Here is a 26,981-nt window from a genome sequence, read left to right as displayed (position 1 = left end):
TATGAAATCCCCACCCATTTAAAGAGTTGAAAAATTTTTATCCAAGCCATTCATTCATAAACATTTACTACCAGTTTTTTGTAAGTTTGATTTATTTATTCAATATTTTTAAAGATATTAAAGTAGAACACTAGTCATCAAGATTCTAGAAAATTTTTAACTTTATGGTCTGACTTAGCAATAATTCAGGAAGAAAAAATTTCTAAATGCAGAATAAATTAATTTATTTCTTGGATGCACTCAGTATTTCATAGAAAGATGTATTTTAAAGCATGTTTTAGTCATACAGGAAAATAAATAATATACATTTATATAAAATGACCATGGTACATACATCATTACATACAGAATTGAAGAGAGAATACTAAAAATAGGTAATAGAGATATCAAATCATTAACCACTGAATTCAAACATTAAAATTCCTAATTAGAGGATTATGAGGTTTTAATTTCTGAAAACTACTAAGCTAAGTGTTAAAAGCGAAATGCATTTCTACTTCTAACCTAGAAGGGGGAACAAAAGAAAACTTTACCTGTTTTAGGAGGGCATTTTGCTCTAAGAATATTATTATTATTCCCAGATTCCCAAGATTCACAGTGATTTTTACTCCAAATACATTTTATTCCTGGACCAGCATTTTTACAAAGTTCTTCATCTCTGAAAGCCTTGCAGTTTGGAGGCTTGTAGACAAGGATATCATTAAGGAGTACACTAGAAAATCCTCCAAAAATATACATAGACCTATTAAGAACAAAACAAGAATCTTAATGAAACAATATTAAGAAAGCCTCTGTCGAATGTATTAGTCTTTTTGGGTTTTTATTGACATCTAGTTGATATACAATATTATATCGGTTTCAGGTATACAACATGGCAATTCAACAGTTATATACATTATTAAATGCTCACTCCAACTAGTGTAGTCACGATCTGTCAACATAGATGCTACAAAAGTATTGAGTATTATTTTTAAAAATAAATATAATACACATTTTATGTTATTTTAGCATGGTAGGAAATGCCATTTTTAGAGATAAATAATAGCTAAACCTGGTTAATAAGACATACTTTAGAATTATTATCTAGAATCATAATTGTTGAATATAGATATAGAATTTAGATATTAGAGTTCTTATAGTGTCTTACTATCCTCTTAAAAAATAAAGACCAAGAGTAAAATTTAATCAAAAAAATTTTCAAAATTTTAATTTGGAAAGGCAAACCCGATTACTGAATTCATTAATATTACCAGTGCCAAAGAAATTTGACTTGCCCTCAAAATAGCGTTGTTTTATTCTAAAAGTATTATCAATATAATAAATGGAAAAGATCAGAAAATGCTTCAATAATATCTTTTAATATTATAAAAAAGTAAAATAAAAATCAACCAAACTCAGTTTTCAACAGACAAGCCTAGTAGTTTTAAGTTTACATTCTGAATTTTATTTATTTTATTATTACTTTATTTATTAGTAAGCTTACATTCTGAACTAGTATTTATTTATTACTAACAGTGTCATTGTGGTTAAATTACCTGCTTCTAGTATACTGGAGAAATCTTACATAATTAGAATAAGGTGGTAATAAAGTGAACTTATAAAAATGTTATTATAAATTACAAATTTTAAGCTAATGAATGAGCTGATATGTTGTTTACTGCCCCTTGAGTCCCCATCACCATATTTTTTTGCTATGGAAATAGAAAAAAAATCATACTAACTTAAAGAAGGAAGGTAACTTGATAATCCAGTCCAAATTCCCAAGAACAGAGGATATTAAAGTCCAGGCAAGTTAAGAGGCTTCTCAAAAACCATGCAGTTAATGACAGAACTAAAACGAGAATCTAATTCTACTCATTTTCCTTGCTCTCCCTGATACAAATATTGGGCTATCTATCATTTGTTTGATCTTTTTTAAGGAAGTTATTTATTACCTGATCTCTGGAAAAAGGAAAGAAAGCAGGATGTATTTTATAAAGCATCTGAAGTTTTGTCTCAGCACCTCCCCTTAACTACTCCCTTAAATGTATTCGAATAAAAAAGAATGACTACTAGTTAATGAACCAAAATGTATTCTGCAGTAGAGCAGGGATACATAAAGCCAAATCTATTAAGTACAAACGGTAACTTTTTAAAAAATAACAGAGTATGTGGATAGAATGACTGATAAATACATTTTTCATACCCATTAATGACAACTGCAGAGTGTCCAAATCTGTTGACATCTCTATGAAGATTTGGTTTTGGTAATATCTTCCATTCATCACAAGCTAGAAAAAAGAAAATAGCAAAACAAAAAATGAAATAAAAGAATAAATTAAGACAGTTACTTTAAAACAATTGTTGGTCAAATTAAAGATACAATACTTAAAATTAAGATGCCTTTCATTAATTTTCCATATCCTAAAAGTTAGGATTGTCACTCAACTAGTATTATTCTTTAAATTAAAAAAATGTCTGCCTAAAATTCCCACAAATAAATTTAAGTGTATGAGAAAAAAGGAAATGAAACAAATTAGATGTACTTTATACCAGAAGTAAATGACATGTCCTTATTAAATAAACCATTGTTAATGGTGTAACATAAGTGAATGTCAATACTGAGCGAACCTATCAGAAAGTTAAATCATTAAATCAAATTTTAGGTACCTGCATACAAAATTAAATGGAATATAGAAAGTTCAGTGAAGCAATGCCTAAAAACAGAATCATCTAATAAAATATTTCAATAATTTTAATGATTTGATATTTCAAAGGAATAGTTTTCATTTTACGTAAAAAGGGGAATGACGTCACAAAAATTAGGAAAAAAATGAGAAACCTAAATAATTTATGAGCTTTATAAAGACTATGGAAATAAAAATGTTGTAGAAATTTGTATATCATTTCACTGTAACCTCAAATTGACACATATACTAACACAGATTTTTGAAATGTCAAACGTTTCAGTATTCAGTGACTAGAGACATTCTCAGGACAGTATTTGAGATTTCATCTTCTTAGACCTGCCATATCTAAAGGCAGGCCTTGGTATTTTATTAAAGCACATTGGCCTAACAAGCTTTAAGAATAAATATATTCTATTTTTAGGTAGCTTAGAAGCCCTTTTGGAACAAGAAAAAAACTTAAGCTATAGTTAGTTGTAAAAGTTTAAGTGCTAATGAATTACTTGTTTTCCTAGTTCAGTAATGTCTATAACACCATTAAGAAAATAATCAGTTTAGTTATAATTTAATATGACTAATAAAGATCAAAGGAATTATAAAAAACAAAATCATAGTTTTGAAAATGAAATTTAAGACTAAGAGCAATAAAATACATCTTGGGTTATATTTCCCAAGTGTATTCCCAAGAACAAAAGTCCCCCCCAGCAAAAGGTATTCCTTAGTGTATATAATTTCTCTCCTTTGTCCATAAAGTACACTTGTCTATTAAATACTCTCAAAAAAGAAAGTACAAGGGTACAGCAGCCTAACTTTATTTAATCTAGTGTTGTCCCAAAGTTTTATTCATAGAAGCACTTTTCGCATAATACCTATTAACATTCCCAGGAGCCAAAGCTCCGAATATCATATTTTAGTAAATACTACTACAGAGGCCTATGCATAGGATTGAGTCTGCCAATTTTACATCTTAGAGTTCATTAAGAAATGTACATTATATGTGTGTCATGCTATAAAACTTCTAAAATGCTTTCATCTACATAACTTAACATGATCTTATAAGAATCCAGTGAAGTTATTCAGCAGGTATTACTGTATGTTGGAAAAGAAAAACTAGACCTAGGAGATGTTACGCAATTCACTTAAGGCCCATTGGATTACCTTTGTTTTTCTATAAATTATGTTTATGAATGTTTGATATTATAAAGGATTCTGATATTTTATTCCCATTTGGAGAGAAGAGGACCTGTAAAGAGCACAGGCTTTAAAAAAGAGATGGAAATGTTAGAGACAGCTGATGAGAGCAGACAGATCCAGTAAATCCACCCAACACACACACACACACACAACACAGCCAATGATTGATAAACTGTGTGTTGATTACTATAATTCCAACAACAGTGTTAGAAATCTGAACATGCTTCAAAGAAATGAAACAGAAAAGAGTCAGATGAAAGAGCAGGGCTTCCAGAAACCAGTCTATTATAAAAATCTCCAAAGAAGCAGCATCTTTAAGGTCATTTTAGGATATCTGGGGTCCAGAGAAGAAAGTGACCCAACAAGATAAGCACACCTGAGTGAGTGATTTAGCCCAGCTTCCAACACAAACCAGGCAAAAGAATGGGAGGGAAGGACATCTTCAAAATGAGAACCACAGAAAATGCTCAGAAAAACCATCTGAGAAGTGGATTAGGAAAAAGATTTAAGAGAATATAGACCCGCATTAACCAAAAATTTGGCCTTTTGAAGATTTCTTCTAACTCTATTAGCCACTACGTTTTGTGGAAAAAAAGAGATGTACCACTCCCCAGATTTATCAAACCCAGATTTTACCATGTTTACTCAAGATATTTTTTAAAAAAGAAAAGACACAGGTGTGACTGAGGTTCTCTGTGTACTCCCTCCCAGTTTAAGTTCCTGTGTCTTCTTTGTTTGGATGCACCACTATTTTATGTTTGCTTCTCAGTGTTTCTATACTTATGATACATAAATAGATAGTATCTGTTGTAAAACTTTATACTAATATAAATGGTACCATACAAGATAGATCCTTCTGCAATTTGCTTATTTTTTTCAATCTATTGAGTTTGCTTTTTTTTTCTCATCATTTTAAACATTTTGTGGTTAAGTATATTCACATTGTGCACATCACCACCAACCATCTCTAGAGCTTTCTTCATCTTGCAAAACTTAAACTCTATACCCATTAAACAATAATTCTCCAGCCTCTAGCAACCACCATTCTACTTTCTGTCTATAAATTTGACTAAGTACCTCATATGAATGGAACCATATGGTGTTAGCCCTTTTGTGATTGGCTTATTTCCCTTAGCATGTCTTCAGGGTTCATCCATGTTGCAGCATATGTCAGAAATTCCTTTCTTTTTAAGCTTGAATAATATTCCATTAAATGTATATACCATATTTTGTTTATCCATTCATCCATCAATGGACATTTGGGTTGCTTCCAATTCTGGCTACTGTGCATATGCTGCTATGAACATGGGTGTACAAATGCCTTTTCCTGTCCCTGATTTCAATTCTTCTGAGTACATATATCTGAAGTGGAATTCCTGGATCTATGTTTAACTTTTTGAGGAGCCTCCATATTCTTTTCATAGCAACTACATCACTTTACATTCCAGCCAGCAGCACAGAAGGGGTCCAATTTCTCCACATCCTTACTGACACTTGTTATTCCCTATTTCTTGATAAAAGCCATCCTAATAGATGTGAAATGGTATCTAATTGTGGTTTTCATTTGCATTTTCCTAATGATTAGTGATGCTGAGCATCTTTTCATGTCTTTATCAGCCATTGGTATATCTTCTGTGGTGAAATGCTTATTCAACAACCCATTTTGATTTATGCACATATATGGTACTGTGCATTCATTGCAACCATGTTATAGCCTTCTATTTTATGACTATATCAAAACATATTTAGCCATTAAACTGCCATCCATTAAATGTTAAGTTTATCATTTTCTTCATGATTTGCCCATTTTATTCTTAACTCAAGATTTTAAAGATAATCTCAAATTCTGTTCTAAAGAATGTGCAGTTGGTTTTTACTATTTTGATCTTCAATCCATTTGGGACTTATTTTTGCATTTATTGCAGAGGTCTGCTTAATTTTTCCCATATTCTGTATTTCCATATACCAATTTTCCCAGAACCATTTTTTGGACATCTATCCCTAATCCACTAATTGGTGCATTTAATTTTTGTACTGTTGTGGTTTGCTCATTTTTAACTGAAAATATGTGCAAAGTTTAAAAGTCAAATAATCCCAGATGGCTTATCATAAAAAAAAGTATCGTATTCCCCATCTTCCCAATACCTGTTCCAGAACCACAGAGGTAAGCACTTTTAATTCTAAATAAAAAACTAGAGAGTCTGCCTTTGTAGTTATCTCCTTATTCCAAATGGCATACTTTGTTTTAGGTATCTTTGACTTCCTTGAAAATTTAACTCTTATGTAGTACACATACATACTTTCCCTCCATTTTTATAATTTTGTTTAGACCAATATTCAGTACTTATTATTCACAAACCATGTAGCATACTATAATTACATTTTTCCCCTGCAAATCATTTTTGCTTAGGTTTCTATATATCTACTGCTAATTCATCCCAATTCTTTACCAGCTTTGTACATCTCTTCTCAATATTTATGAATACAACAAGTTATCCGGCAGTTTCATTTATTTCTTGAAGACATCCTTCTTAAAACTCCATCTTCTTTTCTAATCTGAACTTGATGCTCTCTGGGCCTGCTGCACCATCCTAAGAATTCCCTTCACTTCTGCCCTCCATCATTTACTCTATTTCTTGGATTTTAGTCTTTGTCTGTTTTTATTTACTTACTCTCATATATCAGTAAGAGACATAATTGTATAGCTCCCAGAGAAAGTGTACACTGGAAGTAAATTTTGAAACCTTGCTTCTAAAAGTGACTTGATTCCACTATAATCCTTGCATGATATTTGATTGGGCTTAGAATTCTAACTTGGAAAGCAAAGTCAGATATTGATGATAACAGCCCGCTGTCTTCTGGCTTCTAGTAGTACTTTGCAAGGTCCTATGCCATTAAGTCCCATGACTTATTTGGACCACTTCTTTTCTCTATGTGTTCTTAGGGTTTTCTTTCTATCTCCACTTTTCACAGTGGGTTTTGCTGTGAGCCTCTTATATTCATTTTCTGGGGCTCAGTGGGATCTTTTATTCTGACAATTGTACTTCAAACCTGGATATTGTTCTTACATTATTCATCTGATAAATTCCTCCTCACCTAAATTTTCTGTTCTTTATTTTTATAATTCCTATTACCCAGACATCAAATTTTCTGGAAAAATCATCTAAATTCCTTTTATCCTATTTTCTATCTGTCCTTTGGTCATAATATTTTTTGAAATATACTCAACATCATCTTCAAATCATCTACTAATTTATCCTAAATTTAATTTTGAAGACCTATTTTTTTTCTGAATCATCTATCTTTAAATTCATTTTGCTTCATGAATGTAACATCACCGTTCATCCAGAGTGAGGTTATAATCTCCCCACTCCCCAACATTATCTCAGTTTCCTCTAATTTTTTATTTTTTCCTACTTGCTTGATACTTTGGTCAAATTTAACAGCTTTCTGTAAATGTCTAAATGATAAATAGCTGCCCTTTCAAATTTAAGAAAGAGGTGTAACAAAACTGGAAATTCTGTGCTTGGGCAAGACACTCTTTAACTTCCTCTTGTTCTCCCCAGTTTTATAGAGTATAATTTACATGCAACGCTGTATAAGTTTACATCATAAAGGACACTGTGTAAGTGTATGACAATGATTTGACTAGCAATATATTGTGAAATGCTTACTGTAAATTTAGTTAACATCCATTATCTCACATAGACACAAAATAGAAAAAGCTTTTTTATCTTTGTGATAAGAACACTTAAGATTTACTCTCAACAATTTTCATATATACAACAGCAATGTTGGGATTCTGATTAAGTGGGAACATTTTAACTGGAGACCAAATGTCAGTTTTTACACATGCTTTCTCTTAGGCTGGTCAGATTCTTGGAGGTAAATCGTCCAATCTCCTCCTAGAAGCTATAAATCTAACAATATTCTGGACCTAAGTGGAATAAAAGAGCTAGAGGTTTCGTTCTTAAATATGTATACTTTCACTTAATCCCACTGTTTCCAAAACAGTACTTTTACCCTCAGCCATGCTTTGGTAACCTTAAGTATAAGGACCCTGGGTCAACGTCTACGAAAAGGAAACCTTTGCCATCCAGCAGAACAGAGGAGCAGATACTCATCTGCAAAAATGTAGGAAGGAGATGTGGGGATTGACCAGCTAATTGTATAGATTTTTAATCAAACTTTCTGTTTTCAGGCCCACGAGCACCCCCACTTTCAGAAATAATAACTCCAATAAAAATAAAAGCATATGAGAAATAAACAACTCCAGCTCAACTCCCAAAGAAATGGAAAGAGTACGGGCAGTTTGTCCAAGACTGTGAAATAGTGTGATTTAACTGACCAGACCACACACCTACAGATAAATCACACAGCTAATGTAAATAAGCAAGGCTCAAACATAAGCATTTGGCTCTCAGATTTTGTTCATTTTAGTTAAGTTTCTTCCTATTAAGGTAACATTTGCTTACACACTTAAACACTGAACATTTCAATTTAGTAACCATGCTGGGAGATCAGGCAATTATCTCCTGGATATTTTCCAAGGCATATTTTTTCCATAATACTGTCTTGAAAAATAGGACCAACAATAAAAGATTAACTTGGGTGTTTCAGTCCAAAGAAATAAAGACTGATAATTCATTGACTATTCTTACTTAAGAATAGGAGGAAAATAGATGACATGTAGGTGAATAGCTTTAGAGAAGGCCTAGGAAAAAGGATCATCATTATTTAAGGAATTCATCTTAGATGTAATGAAGATCCAGTGACACAATGACATTACGGATATAAAATTGAATAAGACTCAGTTCCTGCCCTCAAGGAATAACAACAGGATGTGATCAATATAAAGAGTGTTATGGAAACCCAAAAAATGAAAAGTACATAGTTGCTGCTAATAGTAAACACTTTTTTTTAATTACTATAAAGTAATATATAAAATTAACTGAAGAATTCATAAAGCTTTTTATTGTCTTCTTAAATGGGTATAGTTTTCTATTATAACCTTTCACCTAATAAAATTATATTGCTTATCTATGTTATGGAATATTCTTACAACAACTCTGAGGAGTAAATATTTTTGTCACCATGTTCTAATAGTTTTTAGAGGTTAGGTAATTTCCTTTAAGTCATTAAATGGCAAAGTTGGTATTTAAAACCATATCTCCTTAGTCACTGCACTATACTGCCTCAGCCCACCATCAAAATATCCTTTTTGATATAAGGGTTAACTTCATGGAAATGAAAATAATAATAATATTGGGTTTTTAAGTACACAAGTCCCTACAGAAACAGTAATAAAAATGTATTTGTACATGACAGCAATTAACTCAAGACAAATATTAATACAACACAGTTCCACTTCTATAAGTTCTTTGCCTTTTAACATATGTGGTGGTAGGAGGTGAGTTGAAGCCTTCAGCTTCCATTATATTAAAGGTTTAAAAAGACTGAGATTCCATTATTTTACAGGCTTAAAAAGAATTACAAACAATATTAGTGGTAAATATAGGTGCTATTCAGCAAGTACTCCAGTTCTCTTCCTTCAGGCCCATGGTAAAGTTATATTTCTACACTCCTTTAAAAGTTGAATGTGACAATACAACTTGTTTTAGCGAATGAAATACAAGCTAAAGTGACTTGTATTTCGGGATGGGATTACTTAATAAACATTGAAAGATAATGCGATTTCAGCCCGGGTCCCTAACTGATGACAATGAGCATATCTGCCCTCCCAACCAACACTTGACACAAACATTTACTGGTCTTAATCCTCTGAAGTTTGAAGATGTGTGGCCCATATGGATGTGTGCTGCCCAGGTCATCATTTAAGGAAGGAATGGTTGCCTGTGTTGCTAAGAGTGTTATTAGTGAATGGTCATCAGCTGCAAGCTACTTCAGGAATTGCCTCAATAGCAGAGGGCCACTTCACTCAAAACCACATCTAGTCATGAATGACCCACATTCAGTGGCTGATCAACATGTTTTAAAGCCCCTGACATCTCAGCCCTACACAGGATAACTCTGACAGCATTTTACCTCCAGAGAGCTTTGTGGGGTTGACCAAAGTTATCTGTCCAGCATCACAACTCATATTTTCCTTTTGTCCAGTCCTGCTTCCTCCCCCTACCTCTTCCAGAGGCACTGATTTTAAGGTTACTCGCAGTGAACATCGTGGTACTAAACCCTACTGCAGAGTCTGCTTCCCAGAGAACACAACCTACGACAGTTGGTGGCAGGACTGGTATCAGAAAACAAGAATTAAGACGGAGTTTGGAAGCTGAATCACATAGAGCAAGGTTAGCAATGAAGAACCATCACTGGTAATTAAGTGGAGCACAGAGAGCCACTGGCACAAAAATGGCCACCAACTGTTAAAACCTAAACCAGTGGTAAATGAGGAAGTATGCCAGTGGAGGGGAATACTTTAGCAGGTGTCAAGTCTCAGATGTTTGAAAAGTATGGGGAAAATGATAACTACACTGTTACCATAATGGCAAATACACTGTAATTGCATGTCTACTGCTTAGCCCCACTGAGCTCTAGAAAAAGATAACGGAAGGCAGAAAGCCAGTGCCCTTCCTTAGTACTTCTATTTGGCTGCCAAATACAGAAGGTCTGAAAAGTAAAGATCTGCTACTTCAAAATCAAGACCTTGATAGGAAATGAATAAAACCCTTCCACATGGGATGTGGACATCTGAGTTGATGTCCCTGAAAATCTCCTCAAACTTTGAGGAGACTTCAGAAACCATCTGAGACTGCAGAAGTCATCCCTGCTCTACTAGGAGAGAGTGCACAGCCTTGCTTGAACACAATGCAGAGTCATCTCTATAGCAGTGCTTGTGCCCCAACTGAGAACCTGCTCACATCTTCCCTCCTGGCCACTGGGCCTATAACCCGACTTAGCATAACTTAACCAGTACCTACTGGGACTGCTGAGGAAAGAAAGGGATTCTACTCCCAAAGGATCTGTAAGACCTAGACATCATATACTGGCAGAAGCAGGGGGAGTACACATGGTGCTAGATGCAGAGGAGAGCTTGGTCAAAGGGGTTGAATTAGAGAGAGTTCAGTGATTTAAAAATGATCACCCAAGATACAGGATTTACACACTGACAAGGACCCCAGAAAATGGTGTGAACTCACTATTCACATGACATCTACGCACAGCCAAGGAAGACAACAAAATGAAAAGGCCACTTACTGAAGGGGAGAAAATATTTGCAGACCAAATATCTAATAAGGGGTTAATATCCAAAATACTAAGAACTCACAAAAATCAATAGTAAAAAAAAAATCAGATTTTAAAATGGACAGAGCAACTGAACATTTTTCCAAATAAGACATCCAAATGACCAGCAGGTACATAAAAAAGGTGATCGACATCATTAATTGTCAGGGAAATGCAAATCAAAACCACAATGAGATATCACCTCACACCTGTTAAAATGGCTATCATCAAAAAGACAAGAAATAACAAGTGTTGGCAAAGATGTGGAGAAACAGGAACCTTTGTGCACTACTGATGGGAATGTAAACTGGTGCAGCCACTGTGAAAAATAGTATGGAGGTTCCTCAAAATATTTAAAATAAAATAACCATATGATTCCGCAATCCCACTTCTGGGTATACATCCAAAGAAAAAGAGAGTAGGATTATCCAAGACAGACATGCATCCGCATAGTCACTGCAGCATGATTCACAACAGTCAAGGTACGGAAACAACCTAAGTATCCATCAATGGATGAATGGATAAAGAAGATGTGTTATACATCTGTATGTATAGATAGTATATATCTATAGACATATATATATACAGTGGTATATTATTTATCCATGAGAAAGAAGGAAATACGGTCATTTGCAACAACATGGATGGATCCTGAGGCTATTATGCTAAGTGAAATAAGCCAGGCAAAGAAAGACAAATACTGCATGGTATCAGCTATATGCAGAATCTTAAAAGAAAAGTTAAATTCAAAGAAACTGAGAGTAGAAAAGTGGTCACCAGGGAATAGAAGGTGGGGGAAATAGGGAGAGGCTGGTAAAAGGGTACACACTTTCAACTATAAAATGAATATGGTCTGAGGATCTAACATATATAATGAGTTGATAACACAGTACTGGATAACTGAAAGTTGTTAAGACAGTAGGACTTAAATGTTCTCATCAAAAAAAAAAGATAAATACGTGAGGCAGTAGATATGTTAGTTAACTAGCTGGGGTTAATTTTTATAGTGCATATATGCATCAAATCATCATGATGAACACTAAATATCTTACAATTTTATTTGTTAATTATACCTCAAAAAAGCTAGGGAAAAAAAGATGACTCCTAGAAAATGAAATAATATGGCCCACGCTAAGATCAAAATGCCAGAATCAGCATAGCAAAGAGTAAAGGCAGGTATTAAAGCCTAAGAATTTGAGCATTCTAAAAGTAGACATACTATGTAATGCCAGAAAACCCACCGGGCCATTATAAGGTACGCCATTTACCAAAGCCATGAGGAATGTGATGGTGAGAGGGATACTACCCATCACTAAAAATGTGCTGGCCTTCCTCCAAACATTAAAACTGATGATAGGAGAAACTATAAGAACTGAGCTCAAAGATGGAGACAACAGGACAACAGGGGCCAGTTGGTGACACTGAACCATCAGAATCCTATCCAAGTAGAGGGCAATTATCATAATACACAGCAAGTCAAGGGGGTTGACCAATTGAGAAGTATAAGGTTATTTAACAGAACATAGCAACCCTAAAAGCAAAAAAGACAGGCAGCTAAGAAGGCTGCTACCTAACTTACAGCATCAGAGGAAATCAAAGACGGATGATCAGGAGGCTGATAGTAGATGCTTCAATAAAAAGTCACCATTTATTGCTCAATTTTTGGACTCAAGCCATTTTGAAATATACTTAAAACTCTGGGAACCAGGACAAAGGACTCTGCATTACCACAGCAAGGGTACCTGGTAATAATTCCCCTAGTTCTTTTTGAAAGGCACCCATGATCATTTCATTGGGTAACTACAGCCTAGGGAAAAAAGCAGTACAAACATTTCAAATACTATTGGACACAAGATCTGAGCTGAAACTGACACTTGTAGATATGAAGTGTCACTATGGCCTCTCTTTGTAGTAGGGATATATGGCTATGAGGAAATAAATGGCACCCTGGCCACGACTGTTCAAAAGGAACCACTGGGTCTGCAGACCTACACAGTTGTCATGCCCTGCATGTATAACTGGAACGGACATTCTTGACAAATAGCACAGCCCCCACATTGGGTCCCTGGCTATCACAGTGGTAAAGGTCAATTGGAAGCCTCTGGAACTGCTAGCCCCAAGATAATATAATAAGTTTTGAAATAATGTTACATTCCAGAAGGAGTGGATAGCAGGAATTGGTATTATACTAAAGAATTTAAAGAATGCCAGGATAAGAGACTCCACCAAATCTCCTTTTAAATAACCAATCTGGCCCCTGCAAACTAAACAAAGCCTGGAGGATGACAATAGCCTATTCCCAAGTAGCAGCCCAAATTGCAGGCAGCACCATGCAAGATGGGTATCTTTGTTAGAGCAGATTAACATGGCTGTTTTTGAAAAATGTATTGTTTGCTAACCCTATCAGAAAAAAGGATCACACAATTTGCTTTCATATGGAATACGAAATAGCATAAACTCACAATTTTGCATCAGGATTAACTCTCCCTCCTTTTGTCATAACAAAATCAGAATACATTTGGTCGAATTGGACATCCTGTAGAACATTACATTGTTCTACTCCATTTTTAATGACATCATTCTAATTGGGTCAGATGAGCAAGAACAGCTAATGCAGTGGAGGTCTTGTCAAGACACATATGCTTCAAAGGGAAAAAAGGTAAAACCTATACAAAGATTCAGGGACCTTCCATATTTGTAAGATATGTAGGAATCCAGTGGTAAACAGCATTATGAGTCAGCATATCTGAATTGAAAGACCAACTACTACATCCTGCAACTCCCCTTACAAAGAAAGCCAACCATCTAGCAGGTCTCTCTGGGTTCTGAAGGCAGCTTACTTCACTCCTGGGATACTGTCCCAGCCCAAATAATGAACGACATCAAAGGCTGCCAGTCTGAGTACATGCCAGGATACGAAAGCTCTGCTATAGGTCCAAACTACACTGAAAACAGCCCTGCAGGTAGGGCCATATGACCTAGCAGACATTATAACTATTGTGGTGTCGCTACTGGGAAAGGTAGCGTGTGGAATATATAGAAAGCCCAGTGAAAGAATCCCAGTGCAGACACCAAACATGCCAAAGGCCAAGCCATCTGCAGTGGAAGATTTTATTCCTCTATTCCCACCATGCTGCTGGGCCCTGGCAGAAAACAAATCCATGACACAGATTATCAAGTTACCACATGCTCAGGGTTTTTATCATGAGCCGGCTGTCACTAATAATCATAAGAACATAAAATAGAGATGGTACCCAAGATGGAAGATGAGAAAAACCACATTGCACAAGCAACCTGCATAAGCAGGTGTCTCAGACTCCATGTCATCTACCACTGCACAGTCCCCACCCCTCATCTTATTGGTATGGCCATATAGGGATTCCTCTATGCCCAGATAACAAGAAAATGAAAATATGTCAGCTTGATAGGTAGGCACAAGATGGATGTTACTTATAAGACAGCCTCACTCAGGAGTGGCGTTGAAGAACAATGGAAAAAGCAAAAGCCTCCCAACTGGGCAGGACTTTGGACAGTGTCATCACCCACATTATGTGGAAAGAGAAATGGCCCCAGAGCAGGCTAGCCTCCAGGATGGCTCAGAGCCTAGAAAAAGAAGTATTGGAAGATCAGAAACAAGGAAGCTCTGGGGTAAAGACATGTAGATGGACACACCTGAATGAAGCTGAAATGTAAAGACCGGGGTAACACAAACTAAAGGCTATCAGAGAGCGTTTAACAAGGGAGAGACGTTAAATGAGTACACAGATGACTGGGACAGCTACCATGAGTCTCTTCTCAGGAGCCCTCAGTGCTGGCACTGTGCGCACATAAGTAGCCATGGCTGAGAGACAGTGGCCACACCAGTGAGCAGTAGTTCCCACTAGCTCATGTAGCTACTCTTACTGCCAAATGTCCACCTGACAGCAAGACAAAAACTGATCCCTTGACAAGGCCAGTCCCCAAAAACACCAACTATACACTTGGTGGCAAGTTGACTGAATAGGGCCCTTCTACTTTGGATAGGCCGACGATTCATTATGACAAAAATAGATAAATATTCCGAGTTTGAGTTTGCCTTCCCCACCCACAGGATCTCAACAGCATGACTTTAAAGAATTACAAGGTGTTTAATTAACCAGCACAGGATCCTGTGTCATCAGGAGACAGACTTTGCAGCAAAGAGGTACAGGAATATGCCCATGACCGCAGAAGCCCCTGAATCCCATACCATAACCTGACAGAGCTCTGCGTAGGCACTGTTGAAGCACCAGGACTCAGGATACACCTTGGAATTAAAGACACTTAAATGCTGCTGTGTCCCCAATAAGAATAGTCTTTACTATATGTGTTCTAGGGCCCTCAGTTTCAGTGACACAACTGGGAAATTTGTTCTCATCCTGCAATTCTGGATTCTGCAGGATTACAAGTCTTATTCCCCAAAGAGGAAATACTCGGGCAGGGATGTAGCAATGTCCCACTGAACTATGTGCTATAATTGCTACTTGGACACTTCAGACTCTTCATGTCAAGGGACCAACCAGCAGGCACAAAAGCAATCACCATCTGGGCAGGATAATTGTCTCTGACCATCAAGGGAAGTAGGACTGCTGTTACAAAATAAGGGCAGGGGAATATGGCACACAGATGATCCACTTAGGTGTCTCTTGGCATCCCCTTGCCATGTGTGGGAGGCACATGATAAGGGGCTCAAATAGCTAAGGGTGAGAGTCTGGGTCAGGCCATCAGGAAAGACACAGAGAACAGAAGAGCTTCTAGATGAGGGCAAGGGATATTTAGAATGAATAATGGAGGAGGGACATGATGAGTATCAGCTGCTGCAAAAGCCAAAACAACAATGCAGGTTTTTCCCCCAGGAAGAAAGGCCCACGGGAACTCCAGAGCTTTCAACAAATGTATATGAAGAAGCAGACAGAGTGGCTCGAAGGATGAATTGTCACGAGCATGGAAATGCACCGCCTAAATACACCTTCAGGGAGGGACTTGTCCCTCCTTCTAGGATTGCTATCAGCACACAGCACTCAGCTACCATCCTGATGGAGACTGCGTCCTTGCCCAAGGTCCTACCCTCCTAGGAGTGGCCCTCGGACAACAACTGATATAGGCTGGCTGCGTCATCCTACTAAAGGAAAACTCTGATGAGCATTTCAACTCTAGAATTCCCCTGGGACTGGCTGAGGCTGCTAAGTCAGCCTGACTTTTCTCCTGCCCAATCCTGCTCCTTCCCTCTTCCTTTCACTGCTCATCCCAAGACCCTAATAGGTCCCCTGAACACCAAACCCTCTCCCAGAGTTTGCTTTCCAGAGAAACCAAACTGTGACAGGGCTGTTTTTCAGCCACAATACAACCTAACCTGCGCAATACAGTAAATACAAATCTTCCTCTGCAGTTTTTTAAAATATCTAGCCAATTGTTTTCATTCATAAAATTGTTTAGGAAGAATAGAATTTAACTTACAAGCACATGAAAAGCTAGTTGAGGTAAACAACTTTTGCAGTGATAGACACAGTACTTCTTGCTTGCTGACATGTGCCCACCTGCCAGGATTTTTCCACAGAATGGGAAGAGAACAAGACAGGAGCATTGTTACAAACAGGTTTTCTACTTACCCCTTCCTGCTTTTTCAATAACTGCTAAACAGAATGTTGGGCTAGATAAATTCTACTGCTGAGTTTTCATGTTGCTGATCGGGATTCACTATAAAACATGGATTGGTTTTCCTGAACCATGCAGAAGTTTATCAAATGCCTTAAAGCTCAATATTAAATTAATGTAATTTGTTTACATGTAGTCTACTTCTGTTCTTGCATTATAAAGCCTGTTACATTATTAATCTGTCTGACTGCCATCTATAATTATATTTCTTGCAAAGAAGAAAATTTATTTCTGGAACACACAGGTCATTATCACCTCATAAGCAGTTCAAGACTAGACAAATTAAAGCAAAACCCACAGTTACTGACATCATGAAAACTGACAGAAGAGCCACACAGGACTAAAGACCAAAGTAAAATATACTCTCTGGAATACAGATTTTTTAAAACCTGTGTTACAAGGTAATAAATATTAATGTACAAACCATACACTCAATATACATATGTCAAGAAATCAGAGTTACTAATCTCTCAGACCAATCAGAATACTGTGCTGTCAGAACTTTTTACCTATGAGGGCCCACATAACACTCAATAGAGGTAGGTCACAGTAAAGGCAATATAGCACGGAGAAGACATAAGTAATGACTCTATAGCATTTTACTATGTGATGGACAGTGACCGCAATGGGGTGGAGTGGGGGGACTTGATAATAGGGGTGAATGTTGGAACCACAATGTTGCTCATGTGAAACCTTCATAAGATTGTATATCAGTGATACCTTAATAAAAAAAAAAGAACTTATGCTGAAATTCAGAGACTGGTTTATTTTATCAATTATGCATGAAATAATACATGTGGAAAATGCATATCCAGTGACTATCTAAAAACACTCAGATTTTTTTCCATGAAAATATGTATCTGTAATACTTGAAGGACACATTTTAAAGATTTTCTTAATACTCCACTTGAAATGCCAGTTCATACATCAATCTTAATCACATACTTGAAATATGCTAAAGAGAATACACAGGTTGTGTGCACAAGACTCAAAACTAGATGGATATAAAGAAAAACTACTATTGACCACTTGGATACTTTCAGAATAGAAAACCAAGTTTCTGGATGTTGCCAAAAATCTTTTTCCATCTGCCCCTTAAACAATGACGATTCACTGGGGGTTTTCTCCTCCAAATGTCAGAACTTCTCTTAATTATCTAAAAAGGTGAACACTTTTCCTAAGTTATCTCATTCATACCCACAGCTTCTCTTGAGATTTGTTCCCTGGTATTCATTCATTCAATAAATATTTATTTGGTTTCTTACTCTCTACCAGGTAAAATGGGCATAACTACTTGACTCACAGTCTTAAATGTTTTTATAGTTTTAACATACAATGCTATTTCCTGTTGGCTTCAGGAAAGAGTTTTGATGTAATAAATTTATATATTCTCTGATACTGAATCATACCTGAATTCCTAGAATAAATCCTACTTAGTCATAGTTTATTATACTTCTGAAACATTGTTGAATTCTATTTACTAATATTTTATTTTAAATTTTTTATTCTATCTTCATGACAGCACTCTCCTGCCTTCTTCCCCAGAGGTTTATAAAGACTTTTCTTTCAGTGTATATGTTTTATTTCAAGAATCTTTATTTCAAAACAATTCTTCAAAATGCTTGTAGAACTGTTAAGAAAGAGAGATTCATTGTTCATTACTCTTTTCTTTCTCCTTGATTTTCTATTGTGAGGTCCCTATGATTTTATTAATTTGTGAGAGGGGGTTGATAAAATAAAATGCAAACATACCTTTAAAATATTATTAAGTCTACAAATAAAACTAAATTTCTTGGGTATCTTGCTACATTAACAAATATTATATGCCTTTTCCCCAATTAAATAGCATTCATTTTTTTCCCCTATTATGTCAGAAAAAATCAGTATCATAGTATAGTGATAGAATCAAAACAACTTAGGCTTGAGTTCAAAATTCTGCATACACTGTCTTATAACCTATATGACTTTGGGTTTAACCACACTAAATCAGTTTCTTCCTCTACAAACAAATACAATAGTACATACTACACAGATGTTATAATATGTTATGAGAATTAGATTATAAAGCTTAAATGCCAAGCACTATAGGAAGCATTTAACAAATGTTAGTTCTCTCATTTCTCAACATGAAAGTATGTTAGAGAAAGAAAAAGAAAAAGAATACAGTAAAGCTTAAAATATTCAAAGGTTGGCTAAATTCATTGAAAAAAAAAAGTGTGAATGATTTTAGGAGTTTTTCTGACAAAGAAACTGGTTCTTTCAGGTGGCTAGGCAAGGGGTGCTGCTTTTGTCAAGGAAAAGCCACAAGAATTTAACAAAGTGCACAAAGAAATATTAACAGAGGAACTAATAAAATACCTCCAGAAAATGAAAATAATCATAAACAAGAAGAGCAAGCAAGTTGGAATTTTCATAATTTTGAACTGCTCCAAAAAATTAAATGATTAGATGTTTTAATTTGAATATGATATTTTAATAAAATTATATTCCTTAATAAATTATATCCATAAAACATGTACACATATATATCACTCTGCAGGGTTGTACAAAGACAGGTATTCTATGCTTCATAATGTAGTCAACTGACTTTAAGGGTATACTTAACTACAACTCCACTCTATTTTTAAATGGTTAACTATATGCCTTATTATATATTAGTAATTAAAGTAATATTATTTTATTATGCTCCTCTTCAAATACAGAATTACTTTTCAGTCTGTTTACTGAGTTTGTTTTTAAATAATAGCCTACCAGGTCATTAATGTCATAAGTAAAACTGTCCTGTTCAAGAAATTTATTTTTAAGATTCTATTTATTATTTTGATCTGATTGAAGTTTCAGCTGTTCTGCTTTCTGCAAGATACATTTCTGATATAAATCCTACTCCCTACCCTAATAATCTAACCCAGGAGATTACATTTTCATGTTTCTACTATTTTTCTGAAGAAAAAACATGTCAAATATCTTTGAGTTGTACAAGTACTCTATACATTCTCTTAACCCTTCGGTAAATTTTCTTATTGAACAATGACTACCATTTGTAAATAAAAGCATCATGATTATATATTAGGCCTACAGGAGATTGTGCAATAGCTATTCATTTGATGATTATGAAATACTGTCTCAAAAATCACTTTAATTTCAAGGTGTGTTTCAATTCATAGGACACTTAAGAGATGTGAAAGATAACTGATTATTTTATACCCACTTACCCTTGAAAACTTTTGTTACAATATTTACTTTCCACAGTCTTAATAATTTCAAAGTATAAATACATCGAATAATAAGAGATCAACTCAGTGAGATATTTTTCCATTGTAGCTTTAGCTTTGTTGTGTACTAGAAGGTTGTCTTTACATAAAGATCATTTTAATCTTGAATACTGTGTCATGGTGGCTTTCTGAAAGCAACAATAATACCACTAACAATAACAAAAAAATTAATAGAGTTTTCAAATTTCAAATTTGACTTAAAGCTAGATTTACAAATGAGAACATTAAGTAATATATCATCCTATATGTGACAGTTCATCTACTCTCATTCATCAGCCCTGGGTCTGTTATCAGATGCACTTTAGTCACTTTTTAAAAATATAGATGCCTAGTGCCTGATCCAAGAGGATCAGATTATACAGGTCTGGGTTTTTTTCTATAACATTCAAAGGGCACGCCAAGGTACAGCCATATTGAAAATCACCATCATATGCCTTCTACATCTATCATGTATAACAGCGAGAACAGTGAAGAAAAGTTATATCCTCAAAGATTAATGATATTTGCTATATAAAATTTACTTTGGCAGTAAGGTTGAAACAGTATACTTTAAAGCAATGAAAAATTAGTATTGGCACAAATCAGAATTTATTTGTTTAAACATCATATAACAAAAGGAATAAGCTACATCTTCAGGTGCACTTCAGTTAATATGCTGTAGAAGTCCTAATGGACTTTACTAAAGAGAAAAAGTAACATAACCTTTTATTCCAAAGATATATATTTTCTAGTTGGTTTATTATACAGTGGTTTTGTTTTCATTCTCCAAAATTACAGTCCATAAGGAAAACAATTATTTTGCAAGACATTCTCAAATATGAAAAACATTTTTCCCAGGAAAAAAGATATCCTAACATTTAATGCTACAAACTCAGGAGAATAAACAAAAATTGGGGGGCTATCTTTATTGAGAACTGCATAGAAATATTCAAATGAGAGAGAACAAAACACTTTTATCCTACATTGAATTGTATGGTTGCTGGATGTTTGTTGTTAATGTTAGCACAGGGGGGGAAATGTCCAATGTTAAAATATAAAACTGTTTAAAATATGTTCCTCCAATCTGAACAATTTGGAAATTGCTTTCTTTGTTGTTCATTTGAAAAATGAAACTGATATTTGCTTCTCTTTCCACAGCATTAAGTAACATTACTAAACATAAGGTGTCTGATAATTTGTTGCCAAAATTAAGAACACACAATGGACACAACCAAGCAGCATGACATTAGTCAAGTGAAAAGACTATCATAAGAGCAAGATCTACCACACACCATCTTCCTGGCTGTGGGCAAGTTCCTTTTACTCTGATCTGTATGATATTCTGGAAATGAGTTTATTAACACGTTGTTGCAAAGTTATTAGAGAGATGAAGATATTGTGTATAAAATCCATAGCATAAAAACTCTCTCTTAGGAGACACTTAACAAACAGCAGTAATTAGAGGAATGATAATCTGAACTCTCTCTGTGAAACTAATATCTCTAATGTTTTTCACCTCTGTAACCTTTTCTGATATACAAAACCTAAAATATGATAATCTTGGACACTATGGAAGTAATAAAAATAAAATCCCAATATGTCAGCTACAAAATAGCTCAACATTAATTCCTTCATTAAAGTAGACATTGGATAGGAACTCGTTGAAGAATCTTTTGAAAACCATCAAAATTCCACACTTTTCCTAGGATTTTTATTCCTAGAAGACAAGCAAAACTTTCATCTACCTCCAGATAAACATGCTTACTATCTCATCACCATAGCCAAAACAGTATGTTGATAGCCCCAGCATGGCAATGACAGATCATAAAAAACCACTCTAGATTCAGTACTTCATTTAATCCATTTTGGGGGATCTCAAGCCCTGATTTATAAGCTCTCCAAAAGCAAAGACATTGCAATTTTCATCATGAATCATCACTTCAAATTGTTATTTCAAAATGATAAAGATTTAATTATTTAGAACATAAAAATCCTAAATACAGTAGGTAGTTTTTAATGATAAATCACAGACAGATACAGTTTAGAGTTAAAATGCATGCTTAACTTTATTACTAGGAATTTCCTTCTAAAAAAGAACTTCTAATAACAAAGATCAAAGTGCTTATTAATAGGCATAATTAACTTTGCATGCCACCACTTGAAATAATTTTCCAAAGTAAATTACACCTTTATATTTAAGAGCAAAAGGACACTTCTTACATCTATTAAATGTGTTATTCTTTGCTCTTTTATTTTTTCTTATCAAAATGTTTCTTAATAGCTTAAAATTGGCATATTACTTTATACCGTCAATAAAAGCTACTCTTTAAGTACTGCTAAATATATATTTTAAGTATCAGCTAGGTTTTATCTACAATATGATACAAAAGAAGTGTTTTTACTACAATAATATTCTGAGTAGCTAAATTTAATATCTCAATAAATATTCATCTAATATCCAAAAACTGACAGGACTATAGGTAGAGTAATTAAAATTAAGTGAACTGTATAAATGCACTGTCTTTCTGGCTCTCTGGAAAAGATCCTTTTTTAATTATTTCCATTCCTAGGTATGTTTTGAATAACTGTTTTGTCCCAAAAATCTTATTTCTTTAGCTCTACTGTCTCTATCTTCCTTTCTCTAGTTCTATCAGCTTCCTTTCCAAGTGTGTTTAATTTAAATGCATCTTTACTCATACCACGAACTCTAAAATACTGTATTCCTACCTTTTATAATTTACATAATTTGGTAGTGCTGCATATCTTTCCATTATCAAAACTAATATGGTAATAGGCAAACACAGTAGACTGATAAGAGGACTCACATAGAGATACAATATACAAAACCCTTCAAAAAATTCAAACCTAGATTTCTAAGTTCCCTGTCTCCACCACAACACCCCAGTATGTCTGTTCTCTAAGCCCTATACTAATATATGCTAAAATGAGAAAGAATGCCATTAATAATCTGTCACTGAATTTACCTCTAAAATGACATATACACATGCTGTCAAGTAATGTATTTGAGAATGTCTACATGAAAAATTTCTGATATTTCCTACTTTGTACAATCCTAACAGATACATACCTATGTCATATGCCAGGAAATCGGCAGAAAAACATTTTGCACCGTTACTCAAGGAAGTGTCATTATGGGTATTTCCTCCAAAAATAAGCATAGCTCCATTGATTAGAACAGCTGAATGAAGGTATCTGGCAAACCCACTTTCTTTCAAAATAGTCCTACAGGATAAAATTTAAAAATGTATTACAAAGGATAAAACAATCTCCCTGATTTTAAATATACTATATAGAGGGTCTAATTTGCATATAGAATTTTCCTTTAAACTGTGAAAATAACATGCTTTATTTTTTTTAACAATTCACAAATGGTCTCTACACTTCAATTTTTTAAAATATTTTGAGACTCACAGTATCTTAAAATGCTTTGAGGAAACACAATAGTAAACACAATTGTTAATGATTTTATAATGATTTATATTTTTAATTTTTATTTCATTTATAAATGTAGGAAACAAGCCTCCTTAAAACTACAGGCCAAAAATACCATCAGTTCTAAATACCAAATAAAAAATTAAATACAATAAACTTACTCTGAACTGTATTCAGTTTAAACTACATAACTCATATGGATCTATAGTAAAGTTTTTAAGTTTTTAATTAAGTATAATATAATGAGTATAAAAGTGCACATATCATAAGCCAAAAACTCAGTGAATTTTCACAAGATAAACACAACTAAGTAAACAACACTGAGAAATTTTTTAGCAAAAATTTGCATTGTTGTCTTTGTACTTTACAATATAAAATCACATAGTTTGTACTCATATCTTTGCACATCCTTTTGCTCAAGATTACTTTTGTGATATATCCATATTGTTGTAACTGAAAATCACAATGCATTTTTGAGAAACATTAAAATTAAAATAAATATCCTTTCTTTAATTAAAGGGTAACTTTGAAAGTAGTATAAATATTTGCTCACAATTATATTACATATATATATATGAACTGATATATAAAAAAGGTGCATGAGAATATGAATTAATGCTTTATAAATACACTAAATAAATCCCTGATACAAAGCATCAGATGTAACATAGTTTATATAGTATAGTTAATAAGGTACATAGAGTATCTCAAAAAACATGGATGATTATAATAGCAATTAATGCTTAAAGAATATGGAGCTGATTTTCAGAATGACAACATGAAGAGTTCCACAAACAGTGCCTCTAGGGAAAGAACAATAACTGGTAAAACAATATAAAAACAACCATTTATGTCTCAGAAAACTTTACTAAGAGCAACAGCAAACCAAGAAATACTCATACAAGAATACCTACTAAAATTTAGTAGGAACAGCAACAGCCCATGATACTCGACCCAGTACCTGCCCCCACGCTCCCCCCTACCCACACCCTGCACACACATTCACTCACACAGAACCAGTTCCGGAAGACAGAAGCCTGACCCAGGTGGGTAAAGTGAGGAACAGAGAGCTCCTCCGTCCCTCAGCTCCGAGTCCGGACCACCGATACCTTCCCAGGAGCAGCAGGCCGCCGGGACTTCGCACCACCAGCACCCCCGGGCCCCAGGAGGCAGAGGCTCCAGCCAAGCAGAAAGCCTGAGAGGTCTGAGTGCTCACCCTCCACCCAGTCCCCGCTGACAGCGGGAGCCGTACACCAGGCCTAACAGGCTGAGAACACATCTTCACCCCAACGCTCTCTTAGGGCACAGGTTCTGTGCCGAGAGAGGCGAGCTGAGACGAGCAAACGCTGCCACCCCTGTACAGTGCCCAGAAAGTGACACAATGGTTTCCCCCTAAGAGGAAAAGGCTACTAACCCCACCTACAATTCCAAAGCAGCAGCGCAGAGGTTTTCCACCCAGGGGAGACGGCAGGCTAAAAAAAGGAGAGCTCTCAAGTTCTTCCAAGGGAAGTGACTTCAGGAAGAACAGAGGGTGGGAAACTTTAGGCCTTTGGGACACTCTCAAAAACAATGGAGGTTTTGGTTGTAAGCAATTGAGAGAGAGCTGACAGTTCCAAGAGAATAAGCTAAAACAGACCAGCTGTTAAGTTTACCAGAGAGAAGCAGAGAAAAAGATAGAGCCCTACTGGGGTCAGAAGCTCAAAGACTGGCCTCAAAGTCACTCCTTAAAAAGGGCTGACTTTAAGTTCAAACAAGACTGTGGAGCACTATGTCCCAGAGCATTGATCAAAATAATAGAGCAATGGGCAATTAGCAGAGGCTACGAGGTGGGTATGATACAGAGGAAGACAGCTTACCAGGAAGGTCAGAAGAAAAAGTCAAAGACAGCCCTGATAAAACTACTGTCATCCCGGAGTGACTGTGTGCACCCCCAGGCTGTGCCCACTGAGGAAAAACATCAGAGGATGCATTTGGAGGAGGAAAGAGACTTCACTAAAAGAGTTCAGCCAAGTCACAAAAGAAATAAAATTACAAGAGCCCCAGAAAGGGAGAGGAAGAAATAAAGATCCAGAGTTGCTACATTATCTAAAATGTCCAGTTTTCAGAGTAATTTATGACATGCAGTGAAATGGAAGTGTGACCCATACACAGAAAAAAAAGGAGACAACAGACCTGCCTTTCAGAGGGCCTGGATATTAGACAAAGCAAAAAGATGTCAAAGCAGCCATTATAAATATGTTCAAAAACTTGAAGAAAACAAGGTTTAAAGAAGCAAAGGGAAATATGACATCTTATCAAATACAAAGCATCAACAAAGAGACAGAAATTACCAAAAAAAAAACACACCTGAGTTGAAACATGTAACAATTGACATTTTAAATGTACTGGAGAAACTCGACAATCAATTTCAGCAGGCCCAAGAAAAAAAATCAGTGAACTATAAGATAGCGCAATAGAGATTCTGCAATCCAAAGAACAGAGAGGGAAATGAACAGAGACTGAGAAATGTGGAACACCATTAGCAGCAACCACAATTATTTCCTGGGCATACTAGTGCAGGAGAGAAAGAGTAAAAAAATGTTCAAGAAGTAATGGCAAACAACATCCTAAATTTAATGAAAAACACTAATATACATGTCTAAGAATCTCTATAAACTCCAAGTAGGAAAAGACACAGGAAGGTCCACACTCAGACATAAATAGAAATGCTGAAGGTTGAAGAGAAAGAAAATCTAGAAAGCAGACAAGAGAAAGATGATTCTCTGCACACGAGTCCCTCAACAGGATAAAGAGCTGCCTTCACATTAGAAACAAGTTAAGGCCAAAAGGCAATGGAATGACATATACAAAGTACTCAATGAAAAAAATATATCAAAATACAGGGAATACAGGAACTCAACAAAGGGATGTTGCTCAGGCACTCACTCTCGCTCCGGGGCTCCGGATAGATGGTAGAATAGAGTTTTCTGCCCTAATCCTCCCACAGAAACACAGATTTTTCAACTACCCAGAGATAAGAGTACCTTTGCAGGAGCCCAGGAGTCCAGCAGGTAAGTCCCAGCATCATGCAGAGCAAAAGTCCCAAGAGTAGAGGGACTGAAGAGGGCAAGAACAGTTTCACTTTACCACATGAGCCCCACAAAACCACACAGCTCACTGGCAACAGAAACCCCCTTTGTCATAGGATTTTGCCACAGGGAAAAGGGAGCTCACAGTGAGTGCCTGCTTTCCACAGCTAAGCAGGATGATGACCACTTCTTTCACTCCATTGAGAACAATGAGGGGATTGGCAGAGAATGGAAAAGGGGCTCATAGCACCAAGGCAGGAACTCAACAAAGGGCCAGGGTTTCTACTGAGCACCTCACGAACTAGGCCAAGCGGTCCACGCACAAATACATAGGAAGCACCACCTGCAGACTCACCCCAACTAGCACACACATGCCCCCAGCAATTCATTAACTTCTCCCACATGTAGCCGGCACCACACACACACACCTGCAGACA

General features: G+C 35.5%; 1 protein-coding gene across 6 annotated transcripts in view; it reads right to left on the bottom strand.

Moving 5' to 3' along the window:
• Positions 1–26,981, bottom strand: part of ATRNL1 (attractin like 1) — a 750,424-nt gene that overhangs the window by 596,085 nt on the left and 127,358 nt on the right. For all 6 annotated transcript variants that reach the window (XR_008999031.1, XM_036898417.2, XM_036898415.2 and 3 more), the window contains exons 10-12: positions 23,112–23,266; positions 2,186–2,270; positions 534–742 (exon numbers count right to left, since the gene is read on the bottom strand). Coding sequence is in view for 5 of the 6 variants with exons in the window: in XM_036898417.2 (XP_036754312.2) it covers positions 534–742; positions 2,186–2,270; positions 23,112–23,266 (449 nt within the window). In the remaining variant the exon portion in view is untranslated. The remainder of the gene's footprint in view (positions 1–533; positions 743–2,185; positions 2,271–23,111; positions 23,267–26,981) is intronic.

The sequence above is a fragment of the Manis pentadactyla genome, chromosome 8 (assembly GCF_030020395.1).
Source record: "Manis pentadactyla isolate mManPen7 chromosome 8, mManPen7.hap1, whole genome shotgun sequence".
Lineage (NCBI taxonomy): Eukaryota > Metazoa > Chordata > Mammalia > Pholidota > Manidae > Manis > Manis pentadactyla.
Note: the sequence above shows the minus strand (reverse complement) of the source record. Positions and strands in the feature narration are given on the sequence as shown.